The sequence below is a fragment of the Anopheles gambiae genome, chromosome X, assembly GCF_943734735.2.
Source record: "Anopheles gambiae chromosome X, idAnoGambNW_F1_1, whole genome shotgun sequence".
Taxonomy (NCBI): domain Eukaryota; kingdom Metazoa; phylum Arthropoda; class Insecta; order Diptera; family Culicidae; genus Anopheles; species Anopheles gambiae.
This window is the reverse complement of record NC_064600.1, coordinates 12,761,603-12,789,036: the sequence shown is the minus strand read 5'-3', so window position 1 is coordinate 12,789,036 and position 27,434 is coordinate 12,761,603. Positions and strand designations below refer to the sequence as shown.

General features: G+C 46.7%; 2 protein-coding genes across 5 annotated transcripts; one reads left to right on the top strand and one right to left on the bottom strand.

The window, feature by feature from the left end:
* Positions 1 to 7,993, top strand: LOC1272299 (uncharacterized). Its single transcript, XM_061663227.1, has 5 exons — positions 1 to 247; positions 752 to 1,115; positions 1,230 to 3,296; positions 3,373 to 3,626; positions 6,721 to 7,993. Exons 2-5 carry the CDS (start codon positions 971 to 973, stop codon positions 7,264 to 7,266), a joined length of 3,012 nt encoding a protein of 1,003 aa, XP_061519211.1. The 5' UTR covers positions 1 to 247; positions 752 to 970; the 3' UTR covers positions 7,267 to 7,993.
* On the bottom strand, positions 7,982 to 25,805 carry LOC4576002 (probable phosphorylase b kinase regulatory subunit alpha). 4 transcript variants are annotated; one of them, XM_061663224.1, is made up of 10 exons: positions 24,807 to 25,805; positions 23,584 to 24,699; positions 23,151 to 23,474; positions 21,925 to 22,072; positions 16,964 to 17,128; positions 16,716 to 16,883; positions 16,343 to 16,633; positions 16,104 to 16,277; positions 10,928 to 11,139; positions 7,982 to 10,854 (listed from the first exon to the last, which is right to left on the bottom strand). In XM_061663224.1, the coding sequence occupies exons 1-10, from the start codon at positions 24,933 to 24,935 to the stop codon at positions 9,814 to 9,816; spliced, it is 3,768 nt and encodes a 1,255-aa protein (XP_061519208.1). In that variant the 5' UTR covers positions 24,936 to 25,805; the 3' UTR covers positions 7,982 to 9,813. The 4 variants fall into 4 exon arrangements, with proteins under 4 accessions (XP_061519208.1, XP_559348.5, XP_061519209.1 ...); XM_559348.5 differs by having other exon boundaries at positions 10,928 to 11,100; XM_061663225.1 differs by lacking the exon at positions 21,925 to 22,072 and adding an exon at positions 20,169 to 20,316.
* Between the last annotated feature and the right edge of the window lie 1,629 nt (positions 25,806 to 27,434).

The window sequence follows — 27,434 nt, the reverse complement described above, 5'->3', positions numbered from 1 at the left end:
CGCTCATCCGTGCGCCGTTTCTGACGTACCGCGCGCTCAATCGGTTCACAAACAACAGTTTCTCGGAAACCGTGACAAAAGAACCGGCATCGATAGACTGTGCGTGTGGTACTGGCGAAAGTGTGTGCTGCCCCTGCTGTGTCCACGGCCAACCTTTGGCGGGCCCCGTGTCAGGACGTGAACCCCCCGTCCAGCAGCGTAGCCCCAATCAACCCCGAAGAGGCGAACGACCATCAAACACTTCCCCGTAAGTTGCGTGGGGTTAAATAGCGTTCCATGGCGTCACACGCCGTTCCCAGATTCCTGTGAATATTCAGGCATGGTGTGTGGTGTACGGGAGAAAGGTTTGTCGTTTTAGCATGAGCGTATGTCGCAGACGGTTCTACGAAATGTATTTAATTCCCCGGTTCCTGGCCGGCCCACGCCACCGGGCTGCATATCCGCATACACGCACACACTCATACATGGACGCACGGTCGGCATCACATCTGTGTGCCATTTGTATGTGGAGGCGACATTTGCGCGCTTCTACACATTTCCTCGGAAACGCCTCACAATGCTGTGAATGTATATATGTTTGTATGTGTGTGTGTGTGTGGAGTTCCGTTTGGGAACAGTTTTTGCCTAAAAAAGAGCAAACTTAACACCTTCATTTTCATGCTCATGCTTATGTCCTAATGTTCCCTCTCCTCCTTCCTCCCCATCAACCCCTCCCTTTCTTTTTTGACAATTGATGGTGGAAAATTTCCAGACACAGTCGGCTTACAGAGAAGACAACGCTCGGCCTTGAGCAACGCGAAAGCAAAAAAAAAGCGCGCAACTGCTTGGCGTTTCGAGATAGAAGAGTGTGTGTGTGTGTGTTCTCGACGGAACGAAAACAAGCGGATTTCTGGTGCGAGCGAGTTAAGAGCGAGCACCGTCGACAAGCCGGTCCGAAACGCTCGGCCGCGGGAAGAAGGGAAGGAACGGCATGGGAGACCTGCTCGCATTGCTAAATGAGATCAACAGTACCGAGACGGACATGGAGTTTTGCGAAGATTTCAACCGGCTGCAGCTTATCCTGAACAACACCAACCAGTTCGTCCGCTCGTTCGACCGGATCGTCTTTCACAGCGGTAAGCAATGCCATTTCCCTACGCCCGCTCGCTGACACGCTTAAATTTGACCGTTGCTACCTTCGCTTCCCCGTTTCCCCCACCCCCCACCCCCCTCTCACCCTTTCAACGCAGGAAATGAGCCGTACATCATCGAGGTGGTCGCCCGGCTGCTCAAGTATCTGCGCGTCCAGAACTATCTCAACGAGGAGAACAAGGTGAACGCGCAGTACGAGCCGGAGCTGCGCCGGATCACGATGTACCTGCTGCTCAACACGGACGTCAGCTTCCGGTACGATCTCGAGCAGGACGCGCGCGTCAACCATCTGCTCAACAGCCTGCCCCAGCTGACCAAGTGCCTGCTGATGAACTGCATCTGGGGCCTCGATCTCGACCGGTTCTTCTACGAGATGCTGCGGTACGCGCCGACCTGGTTCTCGATGCAGTTTATCGACCAGGCAACCGCGAGCCTCGACTACGGCCGCCCGTACGAGGTGCTCGAGCGGGTCGAGTCGATGGTGGTCTCGATCTACTTCGCAATCTGCCGCACGGACGTCGACCTGCGCGAGGTTAACCGGGCCCGGCACGTCGACCAGCAGCGCACGCTCGGCAAGCTGTACGACTACGTGGTGGAGATGCTGCGCTTCTTCAACCAGCCGGACGTGACCAAGTTCGGGCGGTGGTCGAAGCTGCGCAAGCACCGCTACTTCGGCTTCGTGGTGAAGCACATGTTCAGCATGACAATGGCCTGCATGGAGCGGTACTACCGCCGGCCGGCCATCCCGGTCGATCCGGCGATGTCGGTGTACCAGCTGATGGACGACCGGCACGTGCACAAGCCGTCCCCGGCCGAGTACTCGCCCGCGTCGGACGCGACCCTGCTCAAGATCAACCACTGTCTGCTGAACTCGCTCGAGTTCTGCATCATGCACGTGACGCTCGAGCGGTTCTGCTACTGGGCCGAGATCGACCTGTTCGGCGAGGGGGACGAGACGGTCACGCTGCAGCAGGTGATCGGCGAGTCGGCGTACCGGCTGTGCGAGGACCTCAAGTCGCACAAACACTTCCGCCATAGCATCCTGCGCCACCTGACGCAGTTCGCGCTGCGGCCGAAAACGCTCGCGGAAAAGGCGACCGACCTGACGCTGGGTGCGCTGATGGCGCGCATCGACGCTGCCGGCACGGACGAGGACCGGCTGGTTTATTTGGGCGAGTTCCTGTCGCGCGGTGGGCGCGTCCTCGACGTCGCCGAGTGTCTCGACACGATCGAGCAGCACTGCCGCCTGCTCAACGGGGCGCACGTGCGCACGATGATCGAGTACGATGTGCGCGAACCGGTTGGGGACGAGCTGGAGGACGAGGAGGATGAGGAGGAGGAGCGGGACGAGCTGACGGACGAGCGGGTCAAGCTGCGGGAGCTCATCCTGCGTGCGGTGGACGGGCTGCCCGCGTCCGAGTTCGAGCGGCTGCTCTGCTACACGCTCGACACGTTCGGGCCGGACTTTAGCCGGTACGAGCGGCCCGACCTGGTGCCGTCCATCGTGCAGCTGGTGAACCGGCTGGCGGAGCAGCAGCAGACCGTGCCGAACGTGCAGCAGCTGCTGTTCCAGTCGCCGGGCAAGTTCTTCGACCAGCTGGTACGGGCGCTGTACGCGGGCGGGACGGGCACCTCGCAGGAGCGGCTGGCGGAGGCGGTGGTCGCGATCATTGCGCAGCACAAAACAATCGCCAAGCGGTACATGCGCCCGCACCTGGCCGCCCTGCTGACGGACGAGTTCGAGCTGTGCCGCCAGCCGGCGTTCAGCGTCTTTGCTAGCCGGCTGTTTGCGTGCGGCCTGTTCACGCCGGTCGAGTTCATGCGCCAGTTCCTGGCGAAGGGTTTGGCGGAATCGTTCCAGAAGAACAACCGGCCGGCACTGTACGAGCTGATACGCCTGTACGGTACAATCTGTCCCCGGTGCTGGGCGACCGACGAGCCGAACGACGGCGACGATGCCGCGTACGAGTCGGGCGAGCCGAAGCGGTCGCTGATGCGCACGGTCGCCCGGCTGCTGGCGGACATCCTGTACATGAGACGTTACCACATGGTCCTCAGCGAGAAGGTGCGGGAGGTCGGGCCGGATCGTGCCACCATGGTGGCGGCCGCGCTCGAGCAGCTGGTCGCCACGCTCCGGCAGATGCAGAAGCAGTTCCGCGACGCAGGTAAGGGACCGCAGGACGCATTTCGCATCTCCCGCACACACTGCTTGTAACACATCCACCATGTCCTTTTCTTCAGACAAGAAGGAGTTTCTCGCGCGCATGGAGCATGAGGTGGACGCCAGCACGCTCTACTACATCCACCAGTTTCTGTATTTGGAGCCACCGCCGCCGGAGGTGGACGATCTGCTCGACGGCGAGTTCGACGACATACCGCAGCCGGTGGAGAAAAAGAAGGAGCAACCGAAGCAGATTGCGTACGAGGCCTTTATGTATCGCACTTCGCTCAACCCGTTCTCGGACGAGAAAGACATCCTGAGTCACCTTCTGATGGTAAGAGTCTGATTTATAATGTTTTATTTAATTTTAAAACAAGTACTTCTCACACCCACTGATACAAAGTTACTGTTTGAAGAGATTGGTCCCAATAGCTATTTGTATCATGTTTCCGCTGAGCAATTCAACTGTTCAAGTCGCTAAACAGAGGCCTATACTCTATTCTCAAACTCGGTTTCGTGCCGATTCGATAAATATTTGGCTCAATTGCTTCTTGAAAGTTGTATTTTTTTGTGTGCTTAAAAGTCTAGTCGTGAAAATCTAGAGCATTCCAGTGTACATTGGTCAAACGCCTGTATAAAAATCGATAAACCTACTTTATCGCAGGATAACATCATCATACATCATATCTTAAAATAGATATTTTAACTCAGTTAAATCCAAAATATTTCACATTTTCTGCTTAAACTTACTGAGATATAGGCCATCAAAGTACAAGCTTCGTGCTTTTTTTTGTTCGAAATTTGAGCTATTTTTCGACCAAATAGAAACCATCATATTTTAGTAAATGATGGTCAGGTTTTGATAATCAATGTGCCGTCGGAAAGGTTTTTTGTCATAATTTTATGTTACATCTGAATATTTTGCAAAAAAAAAAGGTTTTTAAAGTTCATAAATGATTGAACACTAAATATCACTTTCAATTTTTTTTCATTTTAAAGAGTGATTTTTTGAATGATTCGACTCGACCTCAGTCGTGGGTCGTATATCATACGAAAGATAAACTTTTTTCCTACGTTTTGTCGTTGAAATTAGCTGCGACCATCCGCGACTCCGAATTTTTTAAACTTGTGTATGAAAAGAGCGCAAGCGATTATGAAATGTTTTGTTGTAGGACTAGAGGCGAAAGAACTCCGTTGGAGCCAAAGCCTCTATAAACTATTCCAACAACAACAATTTTGTTGTAGGAGAGCCATACACCACCAGTATCCAACTACTTGTCATAAACGGGTGTTTGAAACGTACAGGCATAAATATTAAATCTGAACAGAGTTAAAACAGTTTAAAAAAGGTCGTAGGATAGGAATCAACTCTTTTCAAAACCAACCGTGCAAAACTCGGCATCTTTCTGGTTTTACTTCATTGGACTTTAATGTTTACTCTGTATTTCGAGTGAACTAGGCCTTTTTTTTAAATATTTTTTTACTTTTTTTCTACTAAATTCAAAACCAACCTTGTCCATTTTACCAATTTGATTCAGACCAAATCCTTCGAATTCTTTTAGTGCTATCCGAGCTTCAGTTTTTGATCATCAATCATCTAAGGACCAGCGAGATCAATGATGGTTTCCTCAACTCTTTGATAACATTCCTTCCTTTTTATCTTTGTGGATACCCATGCACCAGACTATCTTTGGATGTAATTGTGTGTAATGTCTCAGGTGTAATCGAAAAGTTACTATCCGTGTAGTTTGGTCATTTTCGACTTTTCTTTCGTCTCACTTCCTTTCGTATTCTAATACTAGTTCTGACCGAAAGTAAATATCAAATGTTCTTCCAACAGCTCTAAATATTTGGTACATGCACGATGAAGAATTTAGAAAATTTCTAAAGAAATTAATTTTACATTTAATTGCAATCATGTCAAACGTACTGACGGTAAACCTACACATGAATGTGGTTCTTCGTATGTCGTGTCATGGTAAACGGTGAATATCATAAAAGAGAAATTATTTGAACGAGTCGCTTACTGCGAATTTTATTTTAAACATTATAATAAAAAAAAACAATAGAGTCAACTGTTAACAATAACACTGGTAGAAATGAGCGGTTGAAAATGCAATAGGGGTGAAATTTTGAGATCAAATCTCGGGGACGATTTTACAACACGCCAACAAGATTGGAACGCCGGGAATTTTATTACTTACATAGTTATTATTTATTTATTTAATTATTTGTTTACTTATTTATTTATTTATTGTTCAGTAGGAACAGCCCTTACGTAGCTGCTAGTAGATGAACAAACAAAAACGAAACGTGTTTCTCATAGATTAACATTGAGTATTTCTCTTTAATTTTGATTATCGCTCAGGCAAATGAGTTCGACACTGAGAGTCGTTTAATAGTAAAATTGTTGCCAGGCGAAGTTGAATGTGAATGTTGAATAATTGTGCAGAATTTTGTGGTATATTGTGGTTATGCGGGTTTCCACTGAATATGACTCTTTATTTTGAAAATGTTGCTCAGCTTTTTTATATATTTATTTTGTGTAATTAATTTAACTTATACCACTATACAAATTTGTGTTGTTATTGTTTAAAACTGAAACCATTTTCTTTGAGGTAGGCAAAATATCGTTCTCCAGGGTTTTTAAGTCGAGAGCAACTGGCTAGAATTTAATTACATGCGTAAAGTTATAATACTAGATGCACTTCTATGGAAACCACCAAAACTGTTTTTTGCTAAACAAAGCTACTTAAACGACAAAGTAAACCCTTTAGTTCCTTGACAATTTTAAGTTCGACGTTGAGATAACGCGATTGAAAGAATAGAGTACAATCGTTGGCACTACATTTTGGCTCTAAATCACCAATGTTTGACACCGTGTCACACTTAATAATAGGCAAACTCTTATGCATCTATTTTTGTCTGTAAGTCAATTGCTTTATTTCCAAAATTTAACTATTAAGATATTAATCTGAAACTGAGTTTTCCAAAATTATTGAAATTAAGTTAAGTAGTTAATAATTTCGTTGTTAGAATTTGAAATGTAACCATTTGTATTGAAATTATAATTAATTATTAAAAATTAATGAATTTAAGTTAACCTTTTGCCATTTTTTGTAGCTTTAATAATTTGTAGCTTTAAGGTATAATGGCTTTAAAATTCCTTTTTTTCACAAAATATCAAATTACCTAATTTTTACACGGCAAGAGTCTACAATTGTTGACTCAGAGAGAAAAAAAGGTCCGTTAGAGTCAAAAATTGATGCGCATTGTCAAAAATGGATGCCTTGGAGCCAACATTGCCTGTTCAAAATGGACGACAAAAAGCTAATGCTGACACTGTTAGCAAATTAGGCCAATAGTTAAACCAACGCACAGCAAATTCCCGCGCTAAAGCTGTTTCTTATCCCTTTGTTTTTGGCCAGGTATTTCCCCGCTGCATACTGCCGGAGGTGCTAGCGCTCGCCCGGGACAAGCGGGTCGGTACGTACATTCCAGCGATGGCCGACCTGGGACTGACGCACATCCTCAAGGGCTCGAGGCACGGCGGCCTGATACGCCATTGCGCCAGCAACTTCATCGCCTGTCTGCTGCAGGTGCTGCTGCCGGCCCAGGTCAAGCGCGGTCGCGGCATCGACGAGGCGTGCCAGAATGCGATCCGGATCGTGCTGCAGCATCTGAGCACGCTAGAGCCGTGCCACGACCGGGACCAGGTACGGGCAGCGTTGAGCGCCGATCTGGCCGAGCTGTACCGGTACGTGCGGACGGTCGCACCGTCGGTCGACCTGCTGGACCAGCTCAAGGCCTGCCTGACGGACGGGTGCTGCGAGCAGGAGGAGCGTAACGACGGCGAGGAGCAGCAGCAGCAGCAGGAGGAGGAGAAAATGGAGCAGGAAGCGAAGGAGGTGGAGGAAACGGAGGGAGGGACAGAGGATATGGACACGAGCGAAAAGAAGGAGCAAAATCCGTAACGCGAGCAGCGGGGCGGCATCAACTACTACGGGTTTGTTGTGTGATGGTCCGAAACAGTGCTGCAAAATGTCACTGTCGATGTCATAAACAAAAAAATCCATCAGCATCATGTATTCAATATTGATCAGCAGAGCTGATACTCAAAACGATTGGTGTGACCAATGCATGTTTCGTGACGGCTTTGCGGCCAACGCCTGGTCAGTCACAATGTCATGACTTTTTTGTTGTTGCTGTGATCAATTCTGCAAAATGTCACTGACATGACTATGTCATGACGCACTTTCGTTGAGTATCAGCAATGAACATTGTTTTCGTTGGTAAACATCTCGTGATGCTCGTGACATTTTGCAGCACTGGTCCGAAATGTGCGGCGAGAAATGTGTCCCCCCCCCCTTCATCCACTTTTCCACCCCCTGGAAGCCTCGCAAACAAACCCGCTCACACATACACCACATGTGCGAGAACACAGACAACTTTTATGCTTATCATATTATTTTTGTTTTACTTTTTTCTCACTCTCCCTCTCCCTCAAACTTTCTCTTGCGTAAGGGAAACAAAAAGGAATGAATTCACCAAAACCTCACAGAGGGGGAGAGGGTTGAAGTGGTTTGAACAAAACAGGAAGAGAACTTCGCAATCGAACTCCAAAGTGAACGAATACCACTACGCACAAATGAACTAAAAAATCAGAAATAAAACGAAACCACGTGCGAATAACTTGAACAATATAGTGCTTTGTTTTTTCTTCTATTTTAACTTTTTGCAACATACATCATTTCATTGAGGGGGGGTTTACCTTTTTTTTATTTGGTTTGCTCGTATCTCGAATGCTATCTCTTTAACCTCGCTCCCCTGCCCTCTGCCCTAGAGTTTAGCCCGTTTAATCCGGGATGTCATTTTTATTATTTTTATAGAACAGAGAGAGAGATAGAGACTGAAACAATGGTGGGAGGTGGTTGGTATCCTACACAGGAAGGAGCTTTTCAGGGAGCGGTGTCTGTGCCCAAATAGGACTGGATTTTCGCGCGACTGATGCAGCATTTTCCATGTCACTTTTAAATTTTAACATTGTTTTTCAACACGTGCAAAATGTTATTCCACATCGCTCTGCTCTATCATTTCTATCAAAATAATTTTTAATTTCTTCAGCATGAATTTCAACACTTCATGGGTCTATTGCCATCGTTTTTTTAAACAGCGGTTTGAAGCCGTATCTCATCAAGATGTTTACAATGTTTTCAAAATTGTATTGTATTTCATTGCTCCTTTCAAACCACCTTAAATTCAATTGGTAGAAATGAGTAATGAAACAACACACGCGTTTGAAGTCAATTTCCACCGGGTTTTCCAAGCCATTCGCTTATGTGCACAGCATTTATTCATCGCTTGCAAGCTGTTTTTCAACAGCTGTTACGCGTTGCATTTGCATCACCATAAACATCCAATTCTTCCAAATGATTTGCAACCCACCACAACGAGCTGTCAAACTCAGCCCAGCTTGTGATTGTGTTTTGAAAATCATGCGAAAGCACTGAAAAAAGTTTTGTGATGCAAATGCAACATTTGCCATCTGCCGAAAAACATCTCGCAAGCAATGAAAACAGCTGTTGTTGACATTGGAAATTGATGCAGCAAAAACCCTGTATTTTGGTTTTAGTGAGTGTTTTATTTTTAATTAATGTAAACTGATGCAAGTCATTTTCTAATTTGCACATAATTATTCACCAAGATGTTTTTCAACAGCTGTCCAATGGTGTATTTGCTTCATGATGAAATTTCAGATTTAACACATGATTTTCAAACACATCACAAAGAACTGTCAAACCTCAATCGAGCTATAGGCGTGTTGAATATCATGCTGAAGAAATTAAAAATGATTATGGTGGAAATGAAATATCAGTGCGGCGTATAACATCTTGCACATGGTGAAAACCAGTGTTTTCATATTCGAAAGTGACTTGGAAAACCCCAGCAAAGACATGTACAACAGAAAGCGAAAGAGAGCGAGAGAACACGCGGGAGAGAGAGAGCAGCGAGGGAGAGATACAGCTATTGCTTAGTGTATACGCTTCTAATCTATAAATTGTCGTCCTCGTGTTGGGTGGGGCGGGGGAGAATTTGTAAAATAAACAAAAAATCAGATCGCTTCCTATAACAAACTTTACTGTCCAGCGCAGAGCCATCCTCCTTCCCGTGCCCTTAGAGAGAGAGAGAGTATTCCTACCGAGCGGGTGTATGTAACAACAGCCTGCTTCCTATCTATATCATCCCCTTTTGCCCCCCCTCCACTCGAAGAGCATAAACAACAACAACTACGACTAATCGGGACGCGATGATAACAACGCGATTGCGTGCGTGCGTGTGTGTGTGTGTGCTGGGTAGAGCGGAGCACACAGGAAGAGGTCCCCCGGGTTCAATTAAGCATCTTCCTTTTTTCCCTTCCTCTTCTCGCTTCGATTAAGTAAACACACACACACACACAGCTGAACGGAAATATAAAAAAAGAAAACAAAACAGCCGCCACGCATCGCCCGCCTACCCCCATCTTACGAGATGGTGCAGTCCATGTCGCCGTGCTTCGGCAGCTCCAGCACGGAGGCGACCGCCCGGGCCATGTACGTCATCGTGCCGTAGCTGCCGCTCGGCGCACTGTCGTACAGGTGCTGGCAGATGTAGGCGGCCCCGCCGCACAGCAGCAGCCCGGCGGTGGTCGTCTCCCGCACGTCCTTGTTCTTCGCGCAGCACAGCATCGCGTCGCCGTGGCTTTTGCGCTGATCCTCCAGGAACAGCTGGTTCGCCCGGTGCACCAGATGCTCGACGTAGATGATCGTGCCGATCGACGCGAGTATGTTGTGCTCGGTGACGAGCGTCAGCACCATCAGCGCCTCCACCACCAGCTGCCGGTACTCGGGCTGCGGGATCGTGTTCAGGGCCGTCTCCACCTCGAGCGCAAACTTCAGCTCGTTCGGTGTCATCTCCTGCGTGAGGCTCTGCGGCAGGATGCGGCCCTCGATCGCCAGCCCGGAGCAGCGCTCCAGCACCGTCCAGACGCGCGGGTAGAAGTCGCGCGGCACCCGGTTGAGGGCACCGTCGAGGCGGCGGCGCCGCAGCCACTGCCCCTGCCGGTCGTCGATCAGCGAGCCCTCGGCCGCCTCCGGCTCGCCGATGCCGATCTGGCTCTTCTTGCTCACCCGGCTCGACTTGCAGCTCACGATCGAGATGTTGCCGCGGGCGACGCTGTTGATCGCGAACTCCTTGCCGCTCAGGATGTGGTGCAGCAGGTTCTTCATCTCGAACGGCGACAGGTTGAGCAGATGCTCCGATGCCTGCTCGCCGTCGCAGTTGAGCGTGCGGGACAGCTCCTTCGCCATCACCTGGATGATCAGGCCGACGCGCAGCCGCAGCATCTCGTGGAACAGCTGCGGCTCGGTGCGGATGAACATCGCGAGATAGACGAGCAGCTCCTGGGACAGCATCGCGGTACTCTCGTCGTCCCCGTACGCCTCGTGGATGACCGCGCGCAGCTCCATCTCGGGCAGTGGGGCCGTTATCGTGTGCTCGCTGTTCGGCGGCATGCCGACCGTCACCTGTGCAGTTGCGGGGGAGTGGCAGCGATTAGTGAAGATATTACAGGCTGAACGGCAACCCCCTTTCGCTTACCTGCTTCTGGCGCACGAGCAGATCGGTAACGGCCTTCGCTAGGTCCTCGACCCGCTTGCCGAGCATGCCGGCGGTGTGGCGCACCAGGCCCCACATCTTCTGCTGGCACGCCTTCTCGTACAGGCCCTTCAGCAGACCGCGCACCGTCACTACCCTGCCCTCCTCCAGCATGCCTTGGGAAGGGGAATCTTCATTAACGCCCGCAGTTAACTCTATCCAGCCAGGCCCGTGTGTCCCCCCAACCAACAGCATTACGGTAGCGGAACGATCGTGCAGCAGTAGGCGGCGTTGTGCGCGCGGCAAGCAGAGTTAACCCCGACCCAACCCGGCGCCACCGATAGAGTCAACGGCAGCAGTGGGTGGGTGGTTGGGCGCGCAGTTTGCAGAAGCAGAAACCGGTGCGATGTGCGGACAAATGCAGGACGAGGCAGGCAGCAAGGCAAAGCAGCATTATCACCATAGCCGCCGGCACCAGACGCGGGACGACGGCACAAGCACACAGACACACACATACATACATACACACACACACGCGTACACACAGGACATGGAACAAGTGCAGCAAGGGCAGGATGGTGGGAAGGTAAGATGAGGCAGCAGAACGAAACGTCAACGTCAAACAAGTAGGGAAAGAAATATAAATTAGTTGAGCAGCAGAAACATCGCACGACGACGACAACGAGAAAAAGCAAACACATATTTATCTAAGAAGATACATAAAGTGTGCCAGCCCGTGTTATTGTCCTGGTAGCAGTTGTGTTCATGCTTGGTTGCTATGTTAACTTTACTTTAAGTAGCACAAAATGCGTTTACCGTCACGTTAAACAGTTTGCTTGATCGAAGCCACGTGCATTTCAGTACTTGTTATTGCACTTTTAATTCTTTAGTTGAATTTATCTGTCCCGTATATTCAAATTAGTATTAAGTACTATCTTCAAAAAGGAAAAATATTAGGGAAATTCCATTGATTAGAGTGCAAAATGTGTTATGTTATTTGTAATTAAACAATTCCAATGATGGGTCAAATAAAAAAAAATAATTATGCTACAAACAAACAGCCAATTGAATGCTATAGTTAAAACGTTTACCGCATGATGTCGCTATTACAGAGTTTTTGCAAGTCAGAATTAAGTATCAACAAACCCTTAGCACTAGCTTAAGATTCACTGAAAAGTTGATTTTTTTTTTCACCTAAACCATTTCACAGGCAGCTTTTTGCAAGGAAAAATAAAATGTTGAGATTTGAAACATTTTGTGATAGTTATTATTGCACCGAAATGCATGACAAAACATTATTTTGACGCAAATTATGTCTTCATTCGTGTTCCAATACAGTGGAACCCAGTGGCGGATTTATCCATCTCGGGACCCTAAGCGGAGGATCTAGATGTTCCCTTAAAAGTCCGAACATATGTTGTACACTGTTCGCATTTTTATGAATATCTTTTTAACGGATGTCAAATACATAATCCTGAACTCGTTAGGGATTAATTTTTATCCGACCGTTTATATGGCAGTTATGTCATTATTTTCTATAGTCTATTGGTGGCATCGCGAATAGAAGTCGTCAATATAAACGACAGCTGCTCGATTAACAATCGTAGTAGACTAAGAGCATCATGCTCTCGAGCGCGGCCAGAAAGGTTTCGTCAGATTTGGACAGTGCCCATAACTCAGAGGCGTATGGGAGCGCACCGGTACTATATAGGTACAGTACAGTCTCAGCTTCGTCCTTCGCGACAGGTTCTTTGAGGTGAACTGTAATTTCAGACTGTAGAATGAACGTCTTTGCTTACAACTCATCCATGCTATTGTCGGAACTGACCCTTGATCCAACATAGGTGAATTCTGGGACAACTTTAAAAGTACGTTCACCTATCTACACTAGTGTTGGGTAAATCTGATTCAGATTCATGAATCTGAATGAATCTTTGAAATGATTCAAAGAAATCTGAATCCCGGTTGCAAAGATTCATGAATCTAAAAGATGCATGAATCTCCAAATATTCTTGAATCACTAAAGATTGATGAATCTCAAAAGACTCATGAATCTCGAAAGATTCATGAATATTAAAAGATTCGTATCTCTAGGGATTGATGAATCCCATGAGATTCATACATCTAAAAAAAATGCATAGAGCTTGAGCTTCTCATCATTCTTCTTTTTGAAGCAACAACCTACCTACTTCTTGGCAAGTCCTCGCAGCCGGATAGTTTGTGTTGCTACGGCGAGACGGTCCATGCGCGACTTAAATCCGCGACGGGTTTAATATGTTGGGGATGTTGTTTGGTCGCGATCGCGCAAATAAACTATTTTGCAAATCATACATATCTAAAGATTCATTAATCCCTGGAGATATATGAATTTTAATGGATTTATTAATCTTTTAGATTCATGAATCTTTGAAGATTCATATAACTTTCGAGATTCATAATTCCTTGGAGATTCATTAATCTTTAGAGATTCATTAATTTTTGAAGAGTCGATTCGAGATTCGAATCACTCATTACTGAAGATTCATATGAATGAATCTCATCGAAAGAGTCATGAAACCCAACACTAATCTGTACCTCACGCCTACGTAAGTTTGGTACTTACGAAGGTAGACTTCTGCTACATAGGAGAGCCGCAGACCAATGATGCTTATATGATCAACGTATGCCAGGATTTGGGTTGACTTATAGAAGATAGAAGATTTCCGAAGTCTCCACCCTCCAGTCCCATCCACTATTGTCCCATATTAGAAATCGCATTTCCCCAAATTATTTTCTTTAACATTTTCCCGATTTTCCCACTTGAATTACTGAAAAATAATAATGTTCAACGATCTTTAATCGGTTTGTCTCTGTGTTTGTTTGTTTCAGTTGTGAGACATTTCCTGCTAATCTTTTCTCCCAAAATAAATCAGTTTCATTACAATTGAAAGTTTGTTTGTGGTAAATATTCTACATCGTGAAGTAAGAGTTCGAAAAATTCATTCGCATCAAATCTACGACACACTTGTAGACACAAGAAACTTCTTCAAGTGGCAGCAATTGATATACCAATTATATGGGGTTTCCAGGGGATCTCATAGTTGTGGGACACTTCTTTGACTCTTTCTTATGGAAAGTGAACTCCACATGATGAAAATGGACTCTATGGCACGCTTTTTGGACAAGCTCCTTGGAATTTCCTATTGGATTTGTGCAACAAGGGTGCTGTAGAGTCCAATTCCCATTATATTAAGTTCATTTAACAAAAGAAAAAGTCAATAAAGTGTCCCACAACTATGAGAACTCCTAGAAAACCCTGTACATACCAATGCGTTGATCAAATATTAGTTTGCAGATGATTTGAAAATAATGTTAACTTAGGGAAGTAACTTTCCCTGTGTATTGAAAAAAGGTGCGTCTATATCTTTCTCTCGGTCCCCTAACTTTTTGTCCTATAATTATACGTCAAACTAGTATTTAATCGTGTTTATGTTATTCGTGATGTTGGGGTTCTCCTTGATGTAAAACTGCCAATCAATTATCATATTGCGTTCACCATTAACCGTGCCAGTAAAGTGTTAGGAATGATCTGTGCTATTGCAAATGATGTGCTTCATTCCTTGAAGCTCTCTTTACTAAGCTAGCAGTACGCCCCATTTTAGAATTCCATAGAATTCCACTAAACGCGCCCACTCGCTTACTTCGACGCCGTGAATTTCTATTCATTCCGTAAAGAAGTAACTCATCAGTTGTTATGCCAAAGAAGAAGAACAACAGTAAAGAAGCAGATCAGAAATGTTTTGCTTAAACGCATAGGCAATTATTATGCAAAGTCAAAAAGCCTACAAGGTTAATCGGCTTGTTAGAATCAGTGTGGATTGAATTGCACTATACTGATTGAATTAATAGTTCGGAACAGAAGCAAATAGCATCTAATAACTTCAGTCCATAACAAACAATTGCTCTACCGTAGAGTCTATTTGTCCGATACACCAACTATCCAATAAATTATAATTATATTAATTATTCAAATGCGTTCGTTGAAGATGCATATAGAAGGCTCAAAGTCTCTATAAAAATTAAATTAAAAAAATGACGCAACACGTAGCAAAATGCATTCATTGCCGCACTCCAGCATTGAGATCTTCTTCTATTTGGCGTAACGTCCTACGCGGAAATGCCGGCCTATACAGATTTTCGAGGCTTAATTCATTACCACGCAGTCGGATGTCCGGTTAGATTTTAGCTATTTGTTGGTTAATGTTAATTTTGTGTTTTAATTTTTCCTACATTTAGCCACCGGTGGTAGCTATTTGTATCCTAACATAAAATAAAGTAAAATAAAATATAACACACATTTTTGCTCAATTATATGGAACTTCTCTCCCTGGCAATGATTTTATATTAAACGATTCTTAGTTTCGAAATTTGCATTACCCTGAGCGATAATTAATTTTGAGACGGCCAAAGAGATTGTTGCACAACATTCAAACAATAACTCTTTCATCATTCAGGGCATGAGCGATAATTAAAATTAAAGAAAAGCTCAATTTTAACAATTGTGAACTTGAATACACATTGTCAGCAAAAAACGTATCAAATACACAAATGATATTGCTCGTTATGCGAGATTTTACTCGTTACGAGAGGTATTTGCTGAAGAGAGGAACACAAAAAAACACGGCATCAAAAAAACATTAAGCACACAATCTGCTACAAACAATCATGCGCTTTTCAAACCCAAAGCGAAGCGTGAAAAAATCAACGTTTTTATAGCTAGAGTGAATCTTGAACTAGTGAAACTGGCTTGTTAACATTTAATTCTGGCTTGAAACATAGAAAAGAAATTTAGAAAAAAAAAGATCAAACATAAAAATATTCTAACCAACGATAACCTTTTCTGGCAATCGGTTTTGAGACAGTGATTAATGTACAGCACACATAAAGCTAATTGCCAATCGGTGTACGGAGCAAGCACAAATAACGCACGAAAACAATAATAAAAACCAGGCGAAACTGATTTATCTGATTGCAAATGTAATAACGTAGAGTTATACATTTAGCAACAGAGCATGATGTTTTAAACATTTCCTCTAAAGCTCTTTGCGTTTCACATCGGTCAGATGAATCAGTTTCAACCCGCAGCTGGTAACTTCTCCCGTGAGCCACACCCCCGCGTGCATCGCGCACAGCAACATACCGGTGTTGAAGTCGAGCCCCTGCGTATCGACCAGATGCTGCAGTATGTCGCCCTGCTCCTCGAGATTCTCCGTCTCGCGCAGCATGGCAATCAGCTCCTCCACCTCGGTGTTCTCGAAGTTGGTCTCCGTGGTGGGCCGGTGGCGCGGCAGCGGCTGAATGTGTATCTTTGGCACTGCGACACAAAAGCAAGATATTAGCCATTGAGCGTTGTGGGTTGTGGGGCCGCGCGTTACTTACTGGCCGCAGTTGCCGACGTTTGGATGTGCAGTTTTTTGCCGTCGTCATCGAGCGACACACGCTCCGTACCGTACCGCGGTTGCTGCTGCTGCTGCTGCTGCTGGGCCTGCGTGTTCGGGGAAGGATCGCGCGATGTTGGCGAACCGCCGGATGGCCCGGTGGTCGCAGCACCAGTACCAGCACCAGCAGCGCCAGCAGCACCGACAGTTGTCTGGTTCGGCTCGAGCCACTGGGGTGTAACGTGGGACAGGCGTCGCTCGGTCACATTACCCTCCATGCCGAGTGTTTCCGCTGCAAAACGCAGGGTGAGGAAAAGAGTTTAGGCATTGGGGTTAGTCTGATACGGCAAGAGCCGCAGGCGCGAGCTACGTACAGTCGACGTTGATCGAGCGCGTCTTCTTGATCGCACCCTTGACCGACATGCGGCGGCGCAGATTTTTCGGCCGCAGGCCGGACGACCGGATCGAGGTGGTCGACGCCCGGTGGCTGAACGAGCGCAGCAGATGCTCGTCCAGGTACGCCTGCACGGCGGGATTCAATTCTGCAAAAAAAAAGGAGAAATTTATTTAATGCCAACTTTAGAAGAGGATTTTTGGGGGGGAACGTTGCGCGAACACTTACTGTCCGGGTAGCCGTCCTCCTGGCTGCCGAGAAAGCTCAGATCCGTGATGGCGGACGTGTTGATAAAGTCGCCCAAATTGCCAAGGATGACGCGCGTGCCGCTGATGTAGCCCGACTTGAGCTTCTTCATCGTTTGGATCATTGCCAGCGGTACCTTGTTGTTATCTGGAGGGCCGGCACGTGGGCGCATTTGTAGAAGGAAGTGGAGAGCAGCAACAAAATGCAAGGATGCCCAAAAAGACAGCGGAATTAGTAGCTGACGCAGTTTAATGTGGATCATGCCGATTTGAAGGAGTAGTTAAGCATACACGCGCTCTCTCGCAGGGAATGTGAAGAGGGGGCAAACATGCAGAGATAGATAGCGAGTAGCATTGGATGTTATCATTGTGCGAAAGAAAGGTTGTTGTTTAGATTACTGGGACTAGGAAGGTACGAAGAGAAGCCTTATGGTTAAGCGTAGCACAGTCTGGAGACGTTTCCATGTTAGAACTTTTGCTCTCCCTAACACACTATTAGCTAACCATGGAATGGGAAAATAATAAAGCAACACATACACTACATACACAAAAGCCACACGCGATCAAGATGTTGTGATGTTTTTTTTTCTCCAAATGTTTTACTGCACATCATATAAAACAAACATTAAAAGGAATGATGATGGCAAGCTGCACGTTAGATTTGTCACTATAAGGCCGGGCGTTAGACAGACAAAAGCCAAAATCTTCTTGCAGACACTTGGTTAGCCTACCGATGCACTACAACGCTGGTATCTTCTTACAGAGGCATGCGTCATAAGATCACTCCCGAAATTGGGACAGTTACTATCACACAAAACCGTACCGGTACTCTACAACTTATCTTTCAACAAGCACCACGGCGAGTTGGTTCGAGATGGTTCCATAACACATTTAACATTAATTCCGAACGTACTTGAATAGAAGTTTTCGCCAACGGCACCACTACCGAACGTACAGGCAGGACACAACGAATCTCCCGAAAGCGCACACACACTTTTTCGCTCAGGTAGCTGGAAGTCTAGCAGCCTTCAGCGAATCTTTTTCGAACAATCCAAGCTATCCATCGCTGGATGGACAACACAAATATTTGCTTGCAATCTTTCCAACAGGTGACGAGCGGCCCAAGTATTCTGGTGGTATATTATGCATTTCCTAATACAAGAACCCATATTTTAGGTATTATTTTGCTCAATTACGAAGATTTGGGATGTGGGAATACAAAAAGATTGGCGAACTAACATATGGACTGTGTGAGCTAACCTATTAAGAAGCTTAGTATTGCAGGCCTTCGACATCTCGATTCTTTTAATCCTTTTATCTAAATCCTTTTATCGTAAATGTAATCCTTTAATCTTAGTTTTGATTTTTAGGGAGGTAAATTAGTCTTGTAGAATGTGAGATTAAAATAATTTCAACTTGGCTACAAACGCTTTCAATGAGTCATACACATTGGATATTAACTGATTGTTATGAAGGTATGACTACGATAAAATCAGAAGCGGCTCCAATCGGCATCAAAGATGTAACATTCCAAGGTCGGTGTCGTGCAGAGCCGTTCGGAGCAATCCAAAGCCGACTGAAGCCTCTGGCCGGCAGTTGGAGGCGTTGAGATCGTCAAAAATCGGTGGGACCGACCGCAGACAAGCCGCGAGTCTACCCAAAATGTTGCTATAATCCGGGATTTAATCAAAATCTATTACGCATGCGATTTAATGTTTCTTGGGAGTCTCGGTTGCTCTGTACGTGCGTGTAGAACAAGTGTGTTTGATGTTATGGGTACATAAATGTTAGTGTGGAAAAACATACCAACAAAATGATTGTTCTTCGCTGGAAAACTTAATACACTCAGACAAATTGTAATAACAGATGTTTTGGTTTGCAATTCTTTAAGCAATTCTCCAAATATTCTTGCGGGCCGTATCCAGAATCGACCCGTGGACCACCAGTTTGACATACCTGCACTACGTGAAAGTATGTGTGTTTGTGTGCGCATTTGCTTAAGTTACTGCCAATTGTTTCACTAAACAATCCAACGCCAAACAAGCTCATTAAGCGATTGCTCCGATTACTAGCTATATGGTAGGGACGGTGTCACAACGGATGCCCTTCCCAATCCGCAACAGGACAGGACAACAGACGCGCGTAAACGTAGACGCAGACGAATAGCATGGGACACAGACATGTGTACACATAATGCAAAGCCGCATGGGGGGGGGGGTTTTCTTTAATGATTGTAACGTCGATCGACCTCTAATCACGTTGCTGCACCTTGTTTTTAGTTCGTTCTGCGAGTGTAAGCCAATCCGATGTGTGCGGAGAGGTATGTGGTGGATGATTAAAAAAATAAAAAATAAAAAAAGCGTCGGAAAAATGAGCACCGCCAGAACTAAACTAGGTAGACAAGCAGATGTACCGAGTGTGCATACCGAGAGCCGAGGACATGAAGCATGAAAAGGCATCGATGAAATGTGTGGAGTATTGGGAGTATGACAAATGTTCCCGATGCATGACCTGAATGGTTTGTTTTAGTGATGGGAGCGCGGAATCGGACCTATCCGAATCGGATTCCGTCTTCGGAATCAATTCCCGAGCCGATTCTGATTACGGTACCTATTCCGGAGCAGATTACGGTACCTATTCCGGAGCAGATTCCGGAATTGAATCCGAAGCTGATTTCGGAGCTGATTTCGGAGTTGACTCCGAATTCCAAATCGGAATCGGCTCCGGATTTGGAATCGACTAGGGAATAACAATATGCTCTGGAAACGGAATCAGAACTGACTCCAGAATTGGAATTAGCTCCAGAATGATAATTAGTTCTTGAATTTAATTCTTGAATTCTTTGCGGCTATCAATACGTAGCATCATTGAATCCAAACGCCTATTCTTATGGAGATTTCAATTCCGGCTCCGTTTACGATTCCCGAACCGATTCCGATTCCGGAACCGATTCTGATTCCGAAGCTGATTCTGTTTCCGGAGCTGATTCCGAAGCCAATTCCAATTCCGGAGCCGATCCCGGAACCAATTCATTTTTCCCATCACTAGCTTTGTTTGTGAGTGCTTGATTTTCTGTCCTCTTTGCTTTTTGTCTTTAGGTTTTTTTTGTGGCATTACCTTTGTGCTTTAGCAAGCTAACCATTATTTTGAGGGGTTTTCGAGGGGAGGGTGGAGTGTAACATAATTACCTAAGAGCCAATGGGTGGCCATCAGTGTGATCGTAGGTCGACCGAGCAGATGGCGCCAGCTATAGCTAAGGAACGCTAGTATGTCGGTGAAATTGCTCGCCAGCAGGGCGGGATCGCGCGATGTATAGTACTCGTCGTGATCGAATATCTGGTGTGTTGTGACCCAGCACATCCCAGCAAACACACACACACACACACCCAGCCCAGCCCAGCCAAGCCAAGCCAAGCCAATGGCGGGATAGATGGCAATCGATAGGGTGGGTTTGGGGGGGGCGAGACAGTGAGTTGATGGCAGAGATGTCGGGCACCAGGATGAGTGGCGGGTGGGTGTAGGTGAAGGGCAGGGTGTAGAGATTGCATATGTGTGTATGTGTGGGCGTAGTTTTGCAGCAGTGCAGCAGGGCAGGTGCGATGTTGGAGGGGGCCATCATGATCATCACCACCACCACCACCAACCGTGACCGCCATCATTCCCGTCATCCGTGGTTCGTGTGCATTGCATTTTTGTTATTATTTGTTTTTTTTTTTGAATGTGTTGTTCAAAAATGTTTGACGACACGACATGGGAAGGGGGGGGGGGATTGTAGCGCGAAAAGAGAAGAGATGGAGAAAAAAGAGAAACAAATGAAAAAGATTTGCCAATTATTGAAAAGGTGACATATTTTGTGAAGAATGCAACAAAAAAAAACACACAAAATTGCAACTCCGTGGCGGGCTACAATCCTTGCAGATGAATGTATGAGAATCAGCAGCTTTCCCGTAGCGAAAAAAAAGTAGTTTGGAGCTCAAAATTCCACGCGCTCTGTTGTTGGGTTTCCTTTCTTTTTTTTTTCTTTTTTTAGAAGTGTATTATGGAGGGAGTATATACTTTGTTTGCTTCTGTGTCTGTTAGTGTGTTGTGAAAAATTTCGACGATTTGTTGTTGTTGTTGTTGTAAAGGCCAATTAAAACGACGCAAGACAGGGAGGCGATACAAACAGCCCAAACGCTTGTGCTGTTGCGCTCCTTCTCCAGCGGGTGATTGTGTGTTTTGTGCAAAAGCAAAAGGGGTTGAGCTAACACATACACCCTACACCTTGGTGTGCAATTATTCCCTCTGCCAGATGCAGAACACATCATTATGCGCTGTGCATCGCACAATCACTGTACAATCGCTCGGTAAAGGGTAAAACTACGTAAAAGGTGAACAAAATCGTTAATAATCAAAACATAAATACACAAAAAAAAACAAAATCATAATATTTAGAACAAAAAAAAAACAAAAACTTCACGCATTTGTATAACGGGCATATAAGAACGGGAGCTTTGGTATCAAAAAAAGGGGGCTTGGGGGGTTTCTTTTAGTCAACAAATACAAACACTCAATGCAATGCTTTTACTGAAGAAGAAAACCAAAATAAAATCAAATAAATTAAGAAAAGGAAAAAAAACAGCAACACCACTTACTACGATAGCCAACACTACAAGAGAAAGGAGAAACAAAAAACGGAACACACAACAACTAAAAATCTACTACTAAAGGGGTGGGAGGGGGTGGCAAACTACTATGTACAGGATGCGTGGGCCGCGCACGCAATGGGTGTAGATGGGAAAAAAGGATCGAACACACTACCGGACACACGCTGGATAATAATGGTAAAACAGAGATAGTGGGTGTGTTTGTGAAAGAAAGTTTGTGTGGGGAAGAGAAGGAGAGAGACAGAGAGAGAGAGAGAGTGAGGGAGGCAAGACGGGTAGAGTAAAGCGTTGGACCGACCTAGATGTACGGTTTTCAGCACCAGCGTCAGCAGCGGGCGGCCGAGTAGATTCTGCCACGCTGACTTCAGAAAGTTGATCTCGCCCTTTAGCAGATCGATCATGAGCTCGTTGTCGGACGCGATATAGAATCGGTTCACGTCGGAGAACTGGTGCGGTAGGATGGTAGAAAGGAAAAAGAAACGAAGAAGAAGAAGTAGAAGCAGACGAAGAGCATATATATATATTGCCAAAAAAAACCCTCGCACACACCGTGGGTGCAGCAGCTTAAAACGAAACAGATGGATAAAGTTGTGTAAGGTCGGCTACATACAAAAAAAAAACAAAGCCGTAACTGGGAAGCACTGAGGGAGCTGCTGTGCTGTTTTTGTGTGTATGTACAGAGACCCTACACCACAAATCGGATCAGGGCTCGGCTGACCATCAGCAGGCACTCAGCCGATAAATTGCATGTCAGTTCTAATGGCCTTACTTCACACGATGTTTGGGTATATGTGTGTGTGTGTGTATTTGTGTTGTTATTGTTGTGTGTGTATGTGGTGGGCTAACCTCCCAGACGTATCCCACAACTTCACTGTAGGTGGAGTTTCATCCCGGTTGCTGCAAAATGTCATTAGCAATGTCATAAAAACAAATCTGACTGAAAAAAAAATCCATGTCAGCGTCACGTACTCAATTGTGGTGCCCATAGGTGATACTCAAAACGATTGGTTTGACTTGGAACGATTGGAATACTTGCTTCGTACCATTTTTACGATCATCGCTTGGTCAGTCACAATGTCATGACTTTTTTATTCTGTGCAAAATGACATAGTCATGACACATTCCTGATGAAACAAAATCTATGTCAATGTCACGAGCTCTACTGTAATGATCAGAGGTGAAGCTCAAAATGTTGTTGCGACCATCACATTCTTGGTGACATTTTAGCAACTAAAGCTTGGTCAGTCATAACATGATTAAAACGATTAAACGATTAAACAGTGGCGTTTGGCAACACTGGTCACAGTGTTCATTGATCAAGCTACCACGGATATGTTCATTATTTTCGTTAGTGAACATCTCGTGATGCTCATGACATTTTGCAGCACTGCTCACCCCTAATGAGTGAGCAGGTGCGTGACACCCGCGTTGCGTCTTGTTTTGTTATAAAGTCCTATGGAAAAGAAAAGTTAACCAAAAAAGGGCTGGCCAAAGAGCCTGGGCCAGCACCTAGCCGCCTCATACCTGTGGCGTAAACGCAAAGATGCGATCCTTGAGCGAGTACAGCTTGCTGGTGCTGAGTATGCCGACGTCGCGCGACTTGCGCCCGGACAGGCCCAGCTTCTTGTTGCGCCCGAGGTACGTGTACAGGTGGCTGAGTACGCGGGCGGGCTGCACCTCGATCGGGGCCACGTCCGCGATCGTCTGCACCTGGATGCCGTGCTCCGCCAGCTTGTCCCGTATGTCGTTGTCCTCCGCCAGTATTACCACCTGCACGACCACGTCCGGCTTTTTCTGGGCCCCGAGCCGGCGGTTCAGCGGATCCAGCTCGCCGACGGCAAGGAAACCCTGTCGGACACGAATGAGAAAAAGAAAAGTAAAAGCCAAAACAGTCAGCAAAGGGCAGGGCAGAGGAAAAACAAAAAAAAACACGGGAAGACGTTAACGTGACGCTTACCTCCTGCAGCAGCTTCCCGAGGATGTAGAGCGACTGGCCCCACAGGAACGGGCAGCGGCCGACCACGACGCGCTGCTGGCTGCCGGGCGCCTGGTACTCGGCCGCCACCGCCTTCTCCGGCACCGCGTACAGCTCCGGTATCAGCTTCATGCCCTCCTCCGTCTTCACCAGTATGTCCTCGAGCTTTTGCGAGTACTCCGCCACCGCCTGCTTGTCGTTCTGGAACGCTTTGTTCAGTATCAGGTAGCAGAAGAACAGCGGCCACTCGCACTCAATCTTCTCGAACATGCGCAGCTCCCACCGCTCGTAGTACAGGCGCGTGTTGTCCTCCTTCGGCGTTTTGTAGCCGTCGCGCAGGAACCGCTTACAGCCGTAACGGCCCTGCAGCCGCGTTATGATCGCCTCCTGCGTCGTCTCGATCAGCTGCGGGTCGTCGCACGCGAACGCGGGAAAGCCGACCACCGACAGCAGGCCCGCGTCCAGCTCCTTGCTGTTAGATTCGCGCGGCAGCATCGACTGCAGCACCGCCTGGCACTTATGCGCCTCGTCCGCGAGCACGTGTATGACCGAGCCGGAGCCGCCGCGCGCCCCGAACAGGTCGAGCTCGTTCATCGCCTCCAGGGCCGCCTTCGCCATGCCGATCGAGCTAGCGTTCAGCTCCGGCTGGCCGTGGTTCGACTTGTCGCCACGCTCCCAGATGCCGTAGTCCGGGATGCAGTACGCCGACTCGATGTAGAACACCAGGTTCTGGATGAACGCGACCTCGTCGAGCGAGAACACGATCTGCAGCCCGGACGCGGTCATCTGGGCGAGGATGAGCAGGTAGAGCGAGATGGCGTCGATCTGCAGGTGGCCCCACTCGCTGTCGCCCACCACGATCTGGCCGTTGCGGCTCGAGTACTTGGCGTGCAGCGAGTCGAGCGGGTTCTGCGACGTCTTGAAGCGCTCCACCTTTTCCTTCTGGTTCATCATCGCCATCAGCAGGCCGCGCATCAGCTTCACGCAGCACTGCTCCAGCTCGTACGCCTTCGCCCGGTCCTCGTCCTGGTCCGCGATCTTCTTGTACGCCATCGACAGCCCCCAGACGGCCAGTATGCAGTACACGTTGTCGCGTATCTGTGGATAGAGAAAGAGAGAGAGAGCGACGGAGAGAGATGACGGGAGCATAATCAATTGGTGTCGATTCCGATCAATCAACGCTAGTGGCGAAACAAAAACGTTACCCAGGCGTGCTGCGTTTGGGGGCTGGCCGGGAACAGCCCTGTCACCGGTTGCTGGTGGCGCATGATCAGCCGATGCACGATCCGCTGGTAGTAGTCGAGGCGAACCCCGGAATTGCTTCGGCTACGCATCCTGGCCGCTGGAAACGAGAAACGCTGGAGGAGCCTGCTGGTAAGCGAATCGGGCGGATAGGCTGTCCTCTCGTTTCACTGACTCGTGGGATGATTCACGTCACCCGACCACTTGGTCGACTCCAAAAAAAAAAGGTTGGCTAGGTTTGATTGTAGCCTCGGTTGATTTCTTTCTTGCACACGGTCGGCGGCTGGCCACAGGAAGGTTGATTGATTTCGGCAACTTAAATCGATTCGTTTGGGTAAAACAAGTAGTAGCACTTTTCGAAACACTGTGTTTTTCCTTTTTCTTTTCGAAGCACGGAAGGGGGTTGGGGGGGAGTAATGGGAGAAGAACTCGAGCGAGCGAGGGGAAATTTTCACCCGTACCCGTCTCGAGCTCCCGACAGTACGTGATTGCGTGCGCGTGTGTGTGTGTGTGTGTGTCGACTGGCGAGACGAACTTTTCCTTTGCACGGCGGAGGCGGCCGACGTTCGCACTGGCACGAGAATGTCACTTGAATGTCAATTCAATCAGAAAGCACCGACCGAACTCGCGGCGGTGTACTCGTCAGCAAAAGGGGAAACGCGGGGTGTAACGTACGGCTGGGAAGATGGTCAAGGGCGTTCGCACATGGTTTGCGTCCCACCTCCGGCCCGGCGGAAATTCGGATGGAAGAAGAAAGCAACGGAACCGGACGAGCACTGTGCTCGAGTCGGGAGATACTGGTCCACTGGCGAGACCCGCTGGAGGATTGTGCTCGGTGCTGTCGGTATTGGTCGAACCCTTCTCCCTCCCTTCTCCTTTTGCAGTCTGTTTTCGTGGTGCTAAACACAATCCTACACCTGCTAGTGCAATGAACGTCATCCATATCGTGGTCCGTTTTCGTAGCATTGTTTTCGTTTGCGAAGCGTTTACGAGGCTTCGTTGAAGGATCGTTGCATTCGAGCTATTCGTTAACCTTCGTGTCAACGGATGAATACAGTAGAACGTCGATTATCCGGGTAGCTCGGAACCGAACGGTTGCCGGTTAATCGATATCCACGGATAATAGTCCAATACGGACGTCACACGAGGCGTAAACTCAAAAAGTTTACGCTTGATTTGTATGGGAGAGCGTAAACTTCCTGTCAAAAGATTTCAGGGTTGTATGGCTGAAATCCAGTTTACGCCAAAGTTTACGCTTCGTGTGACGTCCGTACAATAAATATCAAATTCATATAAAATTTATAAAATTCACTGGTATTACAAAAAAATTACTAGGATTCATTCGATTAATCAATATAAGAATATAATTGTCATCACAACTAGCTGGTTTAATTAGGTTTAACAACTATTCATGAACAAAACTGAAGTTCGCAAACAGCACAACCACCAGGAGGCTGCACAAAAATAATGTTTACGACCTTGACTACCGCTTTAAATGTTCGCCACTATTGAGCGTATGCGAGCGCAGTAAACACAACCGTTGCTGTCGATTTCCAATGCTCTACTGAGGTTTTTATTCTAGATTCTAGTTCAAGGTATTTACAAGTGTACAGTTCCCAAGTGCCACAAATCCACTAAACGACCACTAAACGGCTTCTAAACGACTCAAGTTCTCTACCTAAACGGAATATAGAAAGACTTCGTTTAGCAGACGGCAAACGACTCATGCATTCTAAAAATAGCGAAAATGCTGGTGGCGCTCTCTGTTGGTGGGATACCCCAACCAGTTGAGCTTCATCGCTTGCAGGAGAGCTTTCTCATTTTCTCTGTACTGTTGTATGGTTTCACATTGAAGTTATGCATCGCTAGAACTAGAACGACGATACGATTGTTTAAATACTAAACTCCAACGGAAACCACCAGCACTGAAGCAAGTGAGATTTGAGTAATGGTCGTTGGTGTTGATACCCACGTATCTGACCACACGACCATTCATATAGATTTTTGCTCAGAAAGTTAGAAGGCTATTTAGGTCATGATAAGATGAAACTTGTCGAAACACATTGCAAGAAAAGGATAGCAATATAATGATGAGTTTTAATACGCCATCTATTGATCAAACCAATGAAGCTGTGGAGCTTTCATTTTTTTTCTATGGATATTCAATTTTCCAGTCGTTTAAGCTTAATCTGTGGCGCTTGGGATATTCTTCAAACAAATTTTGACAGATAGATGCCAGTCGAAAAATCGGAATGTCGATAGAGCGAATTGAATTTCCTGATGATGATGAACAAAACTAATAAAAATGGGAAACAACGAATGATTCTTTCGGATATAGCCAAGAAAATCAATAAATTAAATAATAAATGTGAAAGAGAGGCATTTTTGTGCCTAGGTCTAAGTTTGGCCAATAGAGAAATGACAGTATTTTCCTCCGTCTATTAAGGCCTTAGTATCTATAAGTTGTCTATTAGGTTGCCGGTCTGGTGGTACAGTCGTCAACTCGTACGACATAACAACATGCCCGTCATGGGTTCAAGTCCCGAATAGATCGTACTCCCATAGGTAGGACTGACTATCCTGCTATGGTA